This window comes from Balearica regulorum, chromosome 15 (assembly GCF_011004875.1).
Source record: "Balearica regulorum gibbericeps isolate bBalReg1 chromosome 15, bBalReg1.pri, whole genome shotgun sequence".
Lineage (NCBI taxonomy): Eukaryota > Metazoa > Chordata > Aves > Gruiformes > Gruidae > Balearica > Balearica regulorum.
The window spans coordinates 1,278,697-1,292,301 of record NC_046198.1 but is presented as its reverse complement, the minus strand read 5'-3'; the positions used below and the strand labels follow the sequence as shown (position 1 = coordinate 1,292,301).

The window sequence follows — 13,605 nt, the reverse complement described above, 5'->3', positions numbered from 1 at the left end:
CAGCCGCCCCCACGGGGACCGCCCCCACGCGCCGCGGGTGGAGCATGCCACGGGGGTGTAAGGAAAAAAAAAAAAACCCCACACAAAAGGCAGTTCTGCGCCGCCCGGGAATCGAACCCGGGTCGCAAGAATGGGAATCTTGCATGATACCACTACACCAGCGGCGCCGCTGCCCGCCCTGCCGCCCCGCCGGCACTCAGCCTTCCCACGCGTGACCGCGGGGCGGAGCCGACACCCAAGGGTGGCGCGGGGCGGTGGGTGCTTGCTGCTGCTTTCCTGCCACGCGTGGGCCTTTCCCGCTCTGTCCCAACACCCCTAACAGGAGTTAGTTGAGGCTCGGCGTGCACACCCCAGGAAAATTGGGGTGCGTGGGACAGCAGCATTACCCCACGGCATGAATCCTGGGCACACGGGGCTCACAGCTAACCCCCCCCACCCCACCCCTTCCGCAACGACTCCCACGAGCGACGGACACCTGGAAGGATCCAGCCGGAGCCCGAGGATCTGGGGTTGGGGCTTCCGAGCGCGGAAAGGCTCGGGGCTGCACCGGTGCACCCACGGGTGCCCTATAAACCCTGGGCAGGTCTCAGGTGGGGAAACTGAGGCACAACCCCCCTAGGTGACAGGGCAGGTGACGAGCGGGTGGTGGCCCCCCCCTGGGTCACAGCTGTATTTAAACGTGGTAACGAGGGCCGCACCCTGAGGGGTTGGGGGAGAGTTGTGGGGGGGGCTGATGGCTGCGGGGTGCACCCCGGCGTGCCACCCACGGGTGCCTGGCACCCCAGGATCAGGCCCTGCTTTGCAGGATGCTTTTCTGGGGGGCCAGGCACCCTCCTGCACCGCCTCCCACCCCGGCAAGGCTGCGTGGCCACGTGGCCGGTGGGGTGGAAGGGCCAAGGTCACCCTTGAGCGGTGGCTTTGGTGCCCCGGAGCAAGGCAGGAGCATCCCTGAAGTCCCCGGTGGGTTCATCACACAGCCTGTCCCCAAAACTCTGGGTGTCCCCCAGGCACAGGCACCTGTAGGGTGGCCAGGGACTGGATCAGGGTCATCTCCCGGGGCTGTGCCTCATGCCACGTGGGGAGACCTTGGCACGCCTCCCCCTCTCCAAAGGTCACCGTGACAGCTGGGACGCGGCCGCCCACCCCGGCTTCCCACGCTGTGGGGTGGCCTGTGGCTCCTGGCGGTCACCGGCTGCGTGGCTTGGCCTCCCCGGGTTCATCACAGCGCTGTCCCCATGGTGGTGGCACCTCAGCCCCTGCCTCGGCACCCCCTCGCCGTCCCCTGCACGTCCCTTGCCTGGGTCCCGTGTGTCCCAAGGGTGACCTCCCTACGTGTGCCCTGTGTGTCCCCTGGCTCCTGAATGTCCCCCCGCACGTCCCCTCTGTGTTCCCGGTGACTCCTGTGTCCCCCGTGTGCCTGCGCCCGCTCTGTCCCACGTGTCTCCTGTGCCCCCTCTCCTACCCCACCCCTGCGTGTCCCCACGTCCCTGGTGTGCACCCGATGTGTCCTGCGCGTGTCCCGTGTCAGCCACATATCCCACACGTACCCTCTGTGTGTCCCGTGGGTGTCCCCTATGTGTCCCCAACGTCCCACGTGTGTTCCCTGTTTCCTGCGTGCCCTCCGCATCCCACGTGTGCCCCCTACGTCTCCCGCCTGTCCCACGCGTGTCTCCACGTCCCATGTGTTCCCCCCGCGTCCCCACATCCCACGCGTGCCCCTTATGTTCCCTGCGTCTCTCACGCGTCCCCCCCCCGCACCTCCCACGTGCGCCCCTGTGCCTCCCGCGCCTCCCCGACGTCTCCCACCCTCCCGCGTCTCTCTCCACCCTCTCCCACGCGTGTCTCCCCCGTGTCCCTCCCGCACCTCTGCAGACGCCCCCCCCCCTCCCGGGCTGCACGGCCCCGCCGCCCCCCCCAGGCCCGTCCCGCGCGGGCCCTTTAAGGGCGGGGGCGTGTCGCGGCTCCCGGCCCGGCCCGGCCCGTTAAAGGCCCGGCAAGGGGCGCGCGGCGCACTCGGGCGGGGGCGGCGGGGGCGGCGGGGGCGGCGGGGCCGGGCCGGGGCCGCAGGATGTACACGCTGACGCGCGGCCCCAGCAAGCTGGCCACGCAGCGCCGCACAGGTACCGGGGGCACCGCGCGCGTGGGGACGGGGGGGGTGTGTGTGTGTGGGGGGGTGTTGCGTGGGTCCGGGCCCCGGCCCCGTCCCGCTCCGCTTCCCCCGGGCCGCTCTGACGCCCCGCCGCCGCCCGCAGGTCCGACGCAGCAGGCGGTGGAGAGCAGCAAGCTGGGCGAGCTGCGGGGCCGGCTGCAGCCCGGTGCCTGGCCCCCCGCCAGGTGAGCCCCGCGGCGGCGGCGGCCGCCGTGACCTTGGGGAAAGGTTACCGGGGCGGCCGGGCCGCGCCGCCGGGGGAGGGGCCGCGGGGGGGGGGTGTGGGGGGGGTGTGCGTGGGGGGGGGTGGGGGCCGGGACCGTCGCTCGGTGCCCGCATGTCGGGACGCGCGGGGGGTTGCGGCGCTGCCAGTCCCCGCCCGCCCCCCACGGAGCCTGTACACTCGTGGCGTGGGGCACCCCTCGGGGGGGGGGCGGATACGGGAGTTGGTGCCAGCCTCCCTCCCCGCGGCGGTTCGGGCAGAGGCTGTTTCCAAATAGGCCGGGGGAGCGGGACTTGTGGCCGGTGGAGCGGGCAAAGTGCAGGCAGCGGCAGGCTGCCCGCCCGGGGAGGCACGGCACGGCACGGCATGGCGGGGGGGGGCGGGGGCTGCCTGCCGCCCACATGGCGGAGCGGAGCCGGGGGCCGGGCTGGGGTTGTGCAACCCCCCCGCCAGCCCCGGGGAGGCACGGATTGCACACCCCCCCCTCCCGGTGTGTAACCGCCTGGTCCCCGGGGCCGGCAGCGTTCGTGGAGGGTTTGGAGGGTGTCCTGCCTCCCTAAAGGGAGGGGTGCGGGGGAGCAGCTTTCGGGTGAAGCTCCCCAGTTTCTGGAGCTGTTGGGCAGGTGTCGGAGGGGGTTTAAGAGCTGGCGGGGCGGTGGCTGCCGCTCCTCAGGAGATGCTTTCGGGGCTGGAGAGCTGGGGGCAAAGCGCGGCCTGGCAGAGCGGGCAGCTCTGCTCTGCGGGCTCCGGGGCCACGCTCTGCCCGTTTCCTCCAGCTTCAGGAAAAGGGTGAGAAAAGCCTCCCCTCCAGCTCCCCTCCTTCCCGGCATCTTTCCTAATTAGCCGGCGCGGCTGCCACCGCGCTCCCCTTCGGGCAGGCTGCTTGGGCACGCTCCCGGCTGGTGCCCTGCCTGCAGCAGGCAGGGATGTCTGCCCGCTGCCCCCCAGCCATGTGGTTTGGGGTGCGTTACCCTGTGCCAGGCCCTGCCTGCAGAACCGGCAGGGGAGGTGCAGGCAGGGGCTGCCCTGCAAACCCTAACCCGTCTGCGCTCCCAGGGCCCCTTAGACTTTGTCCCATGAGAAACGTGGCCGTTGAAGAAAGGTCCCGCCCCAAAACTAGGCAGAAAAGCCAAAATACTGAAGTCTTGCACCGCACGTGCCCATGAGTCTCATCCCAGCCCTTTCCTTTTGATCTGCGTGCGGATTTGGTGCCCTGCTCCTGGGGGGTCCCAGCTCCGAGGGAGCTTGACCTGCTCCCAGTTGGCAGAGGATGTTGTCCCAGTCCTGGGGCGCCTCGGGGGCGTGCTGGGGGTCGGGGCTGCTCCAGCAAACCGGGCTGCTTGGTCTGTGGAGGGTGGCACCGCAGCACATCCCCCTGCCCAGCGCCCAACTGGACTTTACTGCCGTTTTCCTGATATTTCAGCAATTTTGGTGGCAGATTTCTTATTTTAGGGATTGCGCTTGGTGCTGGGGCTGGAGGATGGGTGGGAGGTGGGCAGTCTGTGCTTTTCCCTGGGGATCTCCCCTCACTGACACCCCTCCCTGCGTAGGAACCCCCTCTCCCAGCAGCCTGGGTCCCTTTTGGTCCCCTCCCTTGCCACCGGGGCTGGCCGGCTGCAACTGTGCCCCTGGCCGCGCCGGGGCTGTGGGCGAGTACACGTGCCGTGAGGCAACCCCGGGGCATCTGGGCAACCCCCGTCCTTGCTCCAAACCGTGGTGGGAAGAGCTGCCTGTCCCCCCCTCACCTCCCCCCTGGCTTCCCTCGACAGCCCAGCCCAGAAACTCATCTTCAACAGAGTGAACGGCAAGAGGCCGCAGGTGCTGCCGCAGCAGGTCTCAGCCCCGGAGGAATGCTACACGCTGGCTCACGAGGAGAACGTCCGCTTCATCTATGAAGGTGAGGGCAGAGGGTCCCGGGGGGCAGCACCCGCTCGCTGTTGTGTCCTGGGGAGGGCTGGAGGACACCGGGTCCCTCCTGAGGCAGCTGCATCGTGCTGGGGACCTCGGTGGCAGGCATGGGGTCCCCAGCCTGGGCGGCTGCCCTCCCTTGCACCAGCTCCTGCTCCTTTCCCACAGCCCCCCCGGGGTTGGGAAATCCCCATCCCAAACCCACCCGCTGCCCGTTTCCCCCCCAGCCTGGCAGCAGGTAGAGCAGCAGCTGGACGGCAGCCGGAGCGGGGAGAGCGCCTGCGGCCCCGTGCAGTACGTAGAGAAAACCCCCAACCCGGGACTGAAAAGTAAGTGGGAAGTAGTCATGGTGCTCATGGGTGTGATGAGCTGGTGTGGGCTCAGCTGGGCACCTGAGCCGGGCTGTGATGGGAGGAGGAGGATCCCAGTGCTGGATGACCAGAGGGGCTGGCTCAGGTCTGTCCTGCCGGTGCTGAGGCCGCTCGGGGAACACTGGGGGGCAGCTGGCCCCCCGCACTGTGTTGGGGGTGTCCTGCCATGCCCTGCCAGAGGAGCCCAAGCAAGCAGGATGCCTGGTTGATGACTCCTGGAAGCCATGCCTTCTCCAGCCCCCCAAGGTGGGTCCAACATCGCGCTGGCGAGGAGCCCCCCTGGGTCCCGCCACGGGGACCTGCCTCTCCCGGGGCCAAGCGGGGTGAGCCGGAGCGCAACAGGGATGGGGACAGCATGCTCCTCTGATGGCAGCTGGGGTACGGGCTGTGAATGTGGCCTGGGGGGTTTGCCCCAGCAGAGGAGGCTCCAAGAAGAGAGACCGGCCTTTTGGGGACAGGGCGCGAGGGTCAGGGAAGTTTTCGGGTATCGCTTTTTGCAGTGGCAAATGGTATGGCTCAGGGGGAGTACCTGGAGCTCTGCTCCCTGCTCCAGCTGCTACGCTCGCCTCTTTCCCTCCCCTCTCTTTCAGACTTTGTTCCTATCGACCTGGAGGAGTGGTGGGCACAGCAATTTCTGGCCAAAATTGAAAACTGTTCATAAAAGGGAAGAAAGGTTTGGGTTTGGTTTTTTTAAAAGAAACAAAGCTGAGAGGAGCATCTCATCAGAACCCAGAATCGGTGGCATTTTAGAACCACGTTTTTAAAAGATGACCGAAATCAAGTGACCCACGCTGCCAGCCCAGCAAGGCCAGCAGGACCGGACCACAGCCATGCCCGGCCACACGCCCCCTCCCTGCGCCCGGCACGGAGGAGCAGCGTGCGGCCCCAGCCAGGATTCCTTAAGTGCCAGTTCTCGGACCGCTGCAGCTCCTGCAGCCTCCAGCTCCCAGGGACACTGCGGTGCCATGCTGGGGATGAGGGAGCGCATTCCCCCCTGCGGCTGTAGCCACGGGGAGGACAGTGGAGTGCTGTAGCAGGACTGCCAGACAATAAAGCGCTGAAACTGCCAGTGGAGAGGCGCTTGCGAGGTGGGGAGGATGTGTTTGCAGGAGATGAAGCGGCCGGGGTGCAGCATGGTGCCCTGCGCTGGTGTGGAGCGGGGCAGCCCTGTGGAGGGGGGAAGCTCGTGGCAGGGTACTGTGCTGCTCTGGAGGCAAAGGGCTTGGAGCATCTCCCGATCTTCCTTGGAGCTGCATCCTTGCCCCGTACTGCCTCGTGTCCCTGGGCTCAGCCAGGGGCTGGGGCTGCCTTGGGTGTATGTTTGGGATTGGGGGGGGGGGGGGGGCAGCTGCAGGTGACATGGCTGGGGGGCTGAGCACCCCGGCTGTGGTTCAGAGCCAGGCTGCAGGATGTAGGTGGGTAAAGCTGCAGGGACGCAGCCATGGAGGCCCTCGCCATTGCCATTTTGAGCCCCGAGGTCTCCCCCTTGCCTGTGGCTGTTGGGGTGCAGTGGGAGGCCAAGAGAAGGTGGTTGTAGCTGTGATGGGGACCCCCACTTCTGCTCCCTCAGCCCATGGGCTTTTGCAGGCTGGACGGAGACCTTCCAGGTCAGGTTTTGGAGAACAAACCACCCCCCTTCCCCCTGCCCATCCCCTGTGGCAGAGACAGGAGACCAGCACAGGTTAAGCTGCCCAAGCCCACCAGGGCTGGAGCTGCTGACTCCAAAGGAGGCCAGGAAAACACCCACTAGAAAAAAAATTCTTTATTATTCCGATGATGGGAATAACAACCACGCTGCAGCCAGAGGGGAGCAGCAGCTGCCTGGGGCTGGTGATGCTGCACGTGGGCCACCACGGCCTGGGATGCCCAGAGCGTTGCCCCTGCAGCCACGACCCAGCAGGAAACCCGGCTGCCCCCAAGAGCAGCGGGGGTCTGGTCCTGCCCCGGGCACTGTGCCGTAACCGAAATACGAGTGAGCGGCTCCTGCCTGGGTGAGAGGAGAGGGTTATTACAGCACCGTGTGACTGAGAAACGCTGCTTCGTTAAGACTCTCTTCGTTTAGGCCAGGATGATTGCAGTGGGGGTGGGCTGGTGCTGGGGATGCCACCCTTGCCCTTAACTCCTCTACCACCAGCTCTGCCGTGCTGTTGGTGGGCATTGCAGGGGTTATGCTGCCTTTATGCCGCCTGCCCTAGGACCAGGCCCTGCAGGGGGTCACCAGTACCCCAGCTGGATGGGTCCCAGCTGTCCTGCCTGCTGCTGCTGGCCTGGCCCTTCTGCAACGCCCCGCCCCCCCCCCCGCCCTGCTCCCCATGCCAGGCACAGCCCCAGAGGCTCTGTTACATCCTACCACATCTCCTCTTCCAAAAACAAACAAAAAACCAAACCCGAAACAAACAGTTCCTGGCAGTCCCAGCACTTTCTTGGTGCCTCCAGGCACTCTTGTGCCACAATGCCCCCCACCACCCCCCTTTTCTTGCACCGACGCTGCTCTGCGGAATGTCTGGCACTGGGGTTTTCCCACCGCGTGGCCCCCAGCATCCCTGCAGGGATGGTCCCGGGAACAAACCCTCCGTGCCAGCAGCTCCGAAGGGCTCTGAGGTGGTTCACGGTTGCCATTCACCTGCTGGCTGCTTACTAATAAAAACCACACATTATTAAGATCCAGGGAAATTCTTAGTAACATGATGCACCATTGGTTTGAACAACAACATTAGGCAAAGGGAAAAAAAAATGGAACAGGAAAGAATGAGTCAGTCACAGGAACAAAACAAAAACCCAACCCAAAAATATAACCCAACCCCTGACAATGCAATCACTAGAAGGGAATCGGCGCCCCTCGCCATAAATATTAATTCATTTAGTTATGTGCAAGTGTGTGTATTACTATAGTGCAAATAGCTCTGCATTGATCGCGGAGCAGCCGGCCCGAAGGGGACTGCCCCCAGGTGACACGGGGACTAGTTAAGGACAGACAAGAATCAACACAGGTTTCAAACAAACAAACAAAAAAGCGCAACCCAACCACTGGGAAATGCCAAAAAAAGAAATCCCAGTTGCCACCTCTGACAGCGCAGGCAGGGCCGGGCAGAGCCCGTGCCTAATGCACCGTGCCTGGCAGCATTGCCCCCCAGCCGGGCAAGGTCCGGGCAGCGCCTGGGCTCCCTGCCTGCTGCCAGAGCAGCCCGGGGTGGCACGGAGGGGACGGGCACGCTCCGGTCACAAGTGTGTGGGGTGGAATGGGAAAGCACAGGCCACGGGCGCAGCGAGCGCATCGCTGGGCTTCAAAACCCGTCCTGTGGCTGCAGTGCTGCTGGTTCAACCTTTCCGTGGCCACACCAGCGAGCCCAGCGGCGGCCCCAGGCCCCCTGCGGCTCCTCTCACCCCTCGCTGCCTTCAGCCCGGGCGCTGGCTCTGCAGCCGTACCCATCACGTGCCATCCCGCGGGGCCGAGCGCCGGGCACTTCTCCACCAGCACACCCTCCCTCCGGCACAGCGCCAGCCCCCAGCGCTGCGCAGCCAGCTCCCCCCGCACGGCTCCGGACGGTGCCAGCTCCTGGGGACGGGCTTGCTTCCACCCACGGGCACGAAGGGACAACGTTTTCTAAGAGGTTAAAGGAGCTGGAGCCTCCTCCGTGCCACGCAGGGGACGGACGGGAAGCTGGCCTTGTCCCCTCCTGCTAGACACAAAGTGCTTCTACGAGCAACCACAGTGCATCCTAATTAACGCAGCGAACGGTTTGGATCTAAGCTATTTGACAGCCTCCTGTTAAACCACGAGCAAACCATCTAACGATACACGTCGACATGCGGGCGAAGACCACGAAGCAGCGTCCTGACGGGTGCGAGCATTGGGCAGGGAAGAGGGGCATGGGGGGCGATGGGGAGCACAGTGCCATTTGGGGACAGCATCCAGCTCCCCCTCCACCGGCCCAATCCTCAACCCTCATCTCTGCCCAGCCAGGCTTCCCTCTGCTTTTTGGGCTTTTTTTTTTTTGCCTTTTTTTTTTTTTATGTATAGACAGGAATGAAGGCTGGAAGTGTCACATGCACACACGCACTCACACACAGACCCACGCCGGCGCTGCGGCCGCACGATGCACACGCACCACTTGTGTTCCCGACGGCAGAAGGTACGACGCCATCCTCTCCTCCCCCCCCCCGGTGAAAAGTTTCTTACATTTATACATTATTTAAGACACGCCGATATATAAATTACTGTCTCTATATATACTATGTATAGGCAGCAGGGCCAGTCCATGATGAAGGGCACCGGTGGGGGCTTCTGCTCATTTCCCTCTGTCCTCTGTGTAGTGCTGGAAGCGAGTGAAGCTCATGAAGACTTGCTCCAGTGATATCTGGCTCACCGAATAGTCTTCCAAGCGATACTTCTCTTTGGCTTTCTCCAAGGCCCCGAAGACCTGCAAGGGATGGCACGACGGTTACTGCGGGGGAAACCCCGGCGGGTTGCGACTGAGAAAGCGGAGGAAGCTTTTTCCTCCAGGGAGACTCGGGGGAAGCGAAACCTTCCCTGGCAGGAGGGTGGGGGGAAGCCAGGAGATGGATTATTTAGCAGAGTATCTGGCCCCATTTAAAAATATATGTGTTATATATATATTTTACATATATATATATATTTAGTATATATCCCTGGGCTGGGATCCCAACTCAAAGTTTCTGCTCAATACCTATTTTTTTCTATGTGTACACCAGTGCCACATTCCCAGCAGCAGGATGCAGGGTGGGAAGGATGCGACTGCCAACCCCATCCCTTCCAGCTGGCCACAGAGCTCTCGTCACATAGTTTGAGACGTACAAAGGCAAAATCAGCTCTTGCTCCCCAGGGAGACCCTGATTTCCCTCTGCGGTGGAGGGCAGTCAGCTCGGGGGAGCGGGGTGGAGGGGTCCCGGCTCAGCAGGGTCCTGCGTCCCGGGTGCTACATGCAGGTGACCTGTTTGCGCCAGGAGGTGGGAAAGGGTCGGGGAGAAAACCACTTTTTAATGTTTTTTCCTAATAAATCACCTGGATTTTGGACAGAGTGGGGTTCTGGAAGAAAACATGAGCTGAGCATGAAAGCAAAGCATCAAGAGCATGCAAAGGCGCTGGAATAGGGCTGACCCTCCAGCCCCCTCCCGCAAAGAGGTGGGACGTGCTCCAGCACCTCCTTACCTGTGCCCAGCTGAGGTTCTTGTTGGTCAAGTGATAATGTACCATGCCCTGGTGCTCGTGTTTCAGGACACTGCCTGGGAGAGACGAGCAAGGAGAGGCTCTGAGTTAGGAAACTCGCTGAAGCTCCGGGCCAGCATCCTGCCCTCCCCTGGAGAACAACCGCTCCAGCAGCTCACGGTACCTGGGAAAGTCTTCTCCACGAAGGCTCTGAAGGCCTGCAGCTCGCCCTCTTCCTCGCTCCGCGTTTTGGCCAGCAAGGTGTAGCCACTGCCGAACTTGCTTTTCAGGTGCTGGGGGCTGCCCAGGCACTTGAACTGCCCGTTCACCATGATGGCCAGCCGTGTGCACAGGGCCTCGCACTCCTCCATGCTGCAGGACAGAAGAGGACTTGTTCAGCAGGGCAGGAGAACCGAGACACAACAGCAGAAGCTTCTGGGAAGGGACTGGAGGTGGATTCCCTCCTCTCTGGGCTTTTGGAAGAGGGAGATTTGGGTAAAGCCAGCCACTGCTGACTGCAGGCTGTGCCCACCCACCAAGCTCCGGAGGTGGGTCCCATCCCTTGGACCCCACCACCCTCCCAGCTGCTCCCCGATCTCTCATGCCGAGCCCTGCCCAGACAAGTGTCACCTGTGGGAGGTGAAGATGATGGATTTGCCGCATTCCCGCGTCCGTGTCACTGCGTCCCAGAGCAAACGCCGGGCCACGGGGTCCATGCCGGTGGAGGGCTCATCCAGGAAGATCACGGGGGGACCACCGATGAGGGCAATGCCAGCGCTCAGCTTCCGCTTGTTACCGCCACTGCAGGAGGAGATGGGAAGGGGGACAGAGACCCGATGTGAGCACAGGAAGAGCCGCACAAGACGAGGGGCAGAGAGGATGGGGTGTCTCCGTGCCTCCTCTCACCTGTAGGTCCTCACGAGCTTGTCGGCATGGGGCTCCAGGAGCAGCCCTCTCAGCATGTTCTCCACGCAGCTGCCGATGTAGCGCTCGGGGATGCCCCGCAGCCGGGCGTACATGCTCAGGGTCTCGCGGCCCGTCATGTGGTCCAGGAGGGCATCAAACTGCGGGCAGTAGCCGATCCGCTGCTGGACCTTGGGGCAAGAGGAACCCAACAGGGACGATTAGCTCACAGGCAGGTCTCTGCAAGGAGGTGTCCAAGCCAGAAGGCGCAAGCCTTGGCACCCACAGCGCTTTGATGCATTTCTGCAGGGTTTCTGCTTAAATCAGCTCTGAAACTGCAGGTGAAACGAGAGGAAACTTCCCCCGTCGCTGGAGCAGCCGGTCTGGCGGGGATGGACACACAGCGTGCCTCAGGACGGCAACTGCGTGGTCTCACGCTGCGTTCCCCAAGCTGGTTCCTCATTGTGAGGGGCCATTTCAGGCAGCCCAGGCTCTCAGGAGAAGGAAAGCACTGGAGGGTCTGTACCTTCCCCATATCCTGGTTCCTCTGGGGACAATGGGGACAAGAGAAGGCAGAGTCCCAGGGGAGGAAGCAAGCAGGGCCATGTTTTTAGGGCAGACCCTCCCTGTGTTCTCCTTGCCTGATGTTGTCTGGGGCTGACCGTGGTAGAGGTACCCAGGGATTGAACTGAAAGACTGACTCCTTGTCTCTCAATCGTCACCCGACTGTGACCACTAACTCGCTTTTTTCACATTTCCACCTACAGAGCTAAACCCTTTGATGAAGGGTTTGCCACCCTTGCAAGGTTTGGCTTCCATTTGTTCCATCTCTTGTCCCAGCGGAGAGCTGGCCAGATAACGGAGAGCTGGGCCAGACGAGGACGCACCGTCCCTGGGATATTACATCCACCCCTGGCAACGGCAACCGTGTCCTCCTCAGAGGCACTTGCGAGGTGGCCCAGCCCAGGCAGACGCAGGATTGTTTCTAACGCTGCCCTCCGCCCCCGCAGCCCTCGGTACCTTTTTGATGTTGGCCAGAATGCTGTGGCCATCCACAAAGGCGTCCCCCGATGTGATGCTCTCGTCACCAGTCAGCATCTTGAAGGTGGTGGTTTTGCCCGCTCCGTTGAAGCCGAGAAGGCCAAAGCATTCCCCTTTGCTGACCGCCAAGGAGATCCTGTCCACCGCCAACAGGGACTCCCGGCTGTCGTAGACCTGGCAGAGACCAACGCGCAAGCCATGCCAGTCACCACAGGTGCCACGCCAAGGCAAGCGGTGGCTTTACCAGCCCCGTGGGGACCACGGCTCAGCCGGCAGCAGGGTGCTCAGGAAGGGCCGTGCTCTCCTCACCTTGGTGAGCTCCTTGATGACCAGAGGGCTGCTGAGAGATGACAGCAGTTCTGGTGGTGACTCTAAAACCTTCTTCCTCTCATCTGCCACGTCCCGGTCCTCTGGCAGCACAGACACCCTGTTCAGCAGTGCCACCTAAACACGGGGGAGAAAAAACACTCTGCTGCCTGCTTGCTGACGAACAAGTGAGTTCCTCCAGGCTGACCTGGGGCAAGTGCTCCCAGCGTAGGCAGGATCCACCTTTTCTTTCCATCAGCCACCTCCGGGGATGCCTCACTCCCTTTGCCGACCCATGCATCCAACAGGATCTGCCCCTCTGAGCAACCGGCTCCAGGGATGCTTCCCCAGGAAGATGATTTAGGTGAAGAGGCAAACAGCCCATGGGGTTTGGGACCTACAAGTGACACTTCGTCCCGCACGGTGGGAGAAGCAGGATTTGCATCCCTGAGCGCTGGAGCTGAGTGACTCCAGAGACCCCAAGAATTCAAACAAGACCTGAGCAAGCAACATGGGCACGTCTCCACGTCGCAGGGACTCCTGGGCTTGGTTTGGCACAATGGCACCTTACTTCTCCCTCTCACATGCTTCAGCTCACCCATTTCCGCCGCCTGCAGATGCCACAGACCAAAGCTCTCAGTCTCCAGAGAATGTTTGTCTCAATGAGGAAAAGGAGGAAGAGGAAGGAGAAACCCTGGATGGTCAAGGAGGTCAGGTATCGTCCGATCCCAGGCGTCTCCCAGGAAAAGTAGTTCATCTGATAACTGATATCTGAGCAGGGATGGAACAAAATCAGACTTGAATCAATCACACTCTGTGCAGAGGGAGATAAGCTCCAGAGAACGCTGTGAGCCCAAAGCTTTGCCAGGCTCAGCTCCAGCCCACACCGGGCTCCCTGCCCACAGCTCTTTCCAACACTGCCCACAAGGGGATTCAGGTCTGGAGGGGATCTGGCAGAAGATACCCAGTGGAGGCACGCAGAGGAGATCAAGTCCCTCTTGGGACTGGGGTTTCTTTACTTGGCTATGAAACTTTCCCTGGCCCACATTTTCCTCAAAATCATTAATAAGGAGACAATTCCTTAACTGAGTGTCAAACGCTGCCCAGTTTTTGCCTTCAACTGGTACCGGAGCTACTGCCCAGGTTGGGTTAGAGACCCCATGGTACTGCCCAGATCCACCACCCACCCCACAGAGACCCCCCCAGTGCGGCTACGGTGGGATGGGTGGGGTGGACAGGTGAGGGCCAACACAGAGACTCACTGAACGCCTTGCAGATGAAGATGGCTTCAACGGAGGAGGTACAAAACTGAATGAACTCATAGTTCTGGTAGAAGTCACTGATGCATTGGCCCAAGCAGTAATTGGGTAAGACCAGAAAGACTTTATCCAGGGTTTTGGAAAGGTCCACCAAGCCCAGCTCTGAAAGAGGAGCACAGGAGGATCAACAGATCGGAGTTAGCTGGTTTTAGAGAAAGACCCTGATACTTCCAAGTTTGGAAGGAAAACCATCAAACTTTGTCGCATTTAATGGGCGA

At 62.1% G+C, this 13,605-nt stretch overlaps 2 protein-coding genes and 1 non-coding gene across 5 annotated transcripts in view; 1 reads left to right on the top strand and 2 right to left on the bottom strand.

Annotated features, from left to right (window-relative positions):
* Window positions 1–96: 96 nt before the first annotated feature.
* TRNAG-CCC (transfer RNA glycine (anticodon CCC)) lies at window positions 97–167 on the bottom strand. Its single transcript has one exon. It is a non-coding gene; the product is annotated as a tRNA-Gly (tRNA).
* Window positions 168–1,961: 1,794 nt separating this feature from the next.
* MCRIP2 (MAPK regulated corepressor interacting protein 2) lies at window positions 1,962–5,720 on the top strand. The gene is made up of 5 exons (XM_075768129.1): window positions 1,962–2,120; window positions 2,253–2,334; window positions 4,142–4,269; window positions 4,508–4,609; window positions 5,242–5,720. Exons 1-5 carry the CDS (start codon window positions 2,069–2,071, stop codon window positions 5,310–5,312), a joined length of 435 nt encoding a protein of 144 aa, XP_075624244.1. The 5' UTR covers window positions 1,962–2,068; the 3' UTR covers window positions 5,313–5,720.
* A 3,094-nt stretch (window positions 5,721–8,814) lies between these two features.
* The window catches only part of ABCA3 (ATP binding cassette subfamily A member 3), a 29,141-nt gene continuing 24,350 nt past the window's right edge, over window positions 8,815–13,605 (bottom strand). For all 3 annotated transcript variants that reach the window (XM_075768211.1, XM_075768210.1, XM_075768212.1), the window contains exons 23-31: window positions 13,331–13,489; window positions 12,667–12,839; window positions 12,072–12,206; window positions 11,742–11,936; window positions 10,725–10,912; window positions 10,449–10,619; window positions 10,003–10,190; window positions 9,822–9,895; window positions 8,815–9,072 (exon numbers count right to left, since the gene is read on the bottom strand). In XM_075768211.1, the coding sequence (XP_075624326.1) occupies window positions 8,941–9,072; window positions 9,822–9,895; window positions 10,003–10,190; window positions 10,449–10,619; window positions 10,725–10,912; window positions 11,742–11,936; window positions 12,072–12,206; window positions 12,667–12,839; window positions 13,331–13,489 (1,415 nt within the window). In that variant the 3' untranslated portion in view covers window positions 8,815–8,940. The remainder of the gene's footprint in view (window positions 9,073–9,821; window positions 9,896–10,002; window positions 10,191–10,448; window positions 10,620–10,724; window positions 10,913–11,741; window positions 11,937–12,071; window positions 12,207–12,666; window positions 12,840–13,330; window positions 13,490–13,605) is intronic.

What these genes read in the sequence shown, in the direction of transcription:
- MCRIP2 (XM_075768129.1), top strand. Translation starts at nt 2,069, where the DNA reads ATGTACACGCTGACGCGCGGCCCCAGCAAGCTGGCCACGCAGCGCCGC. An exon ending in GGTGCCTGGCCCCCCGCCAG is followed by an intron (nt 2,335 to 4,141) that starts GTGAGCCCCGCG and finishes TTCCCTCGACAG; the next exon opens with CCCAGCCCAGAAACTCATCT. An exon ending in CGTCCGCTTCATCTATGAAG is followed by an intron (nt 4,270 to 4,507) that starts GTGAGGGCAGAG and finishes TTTCCCCCCCAG; the next exon opens with CCTGGCAGCAGGTAGAGCAG.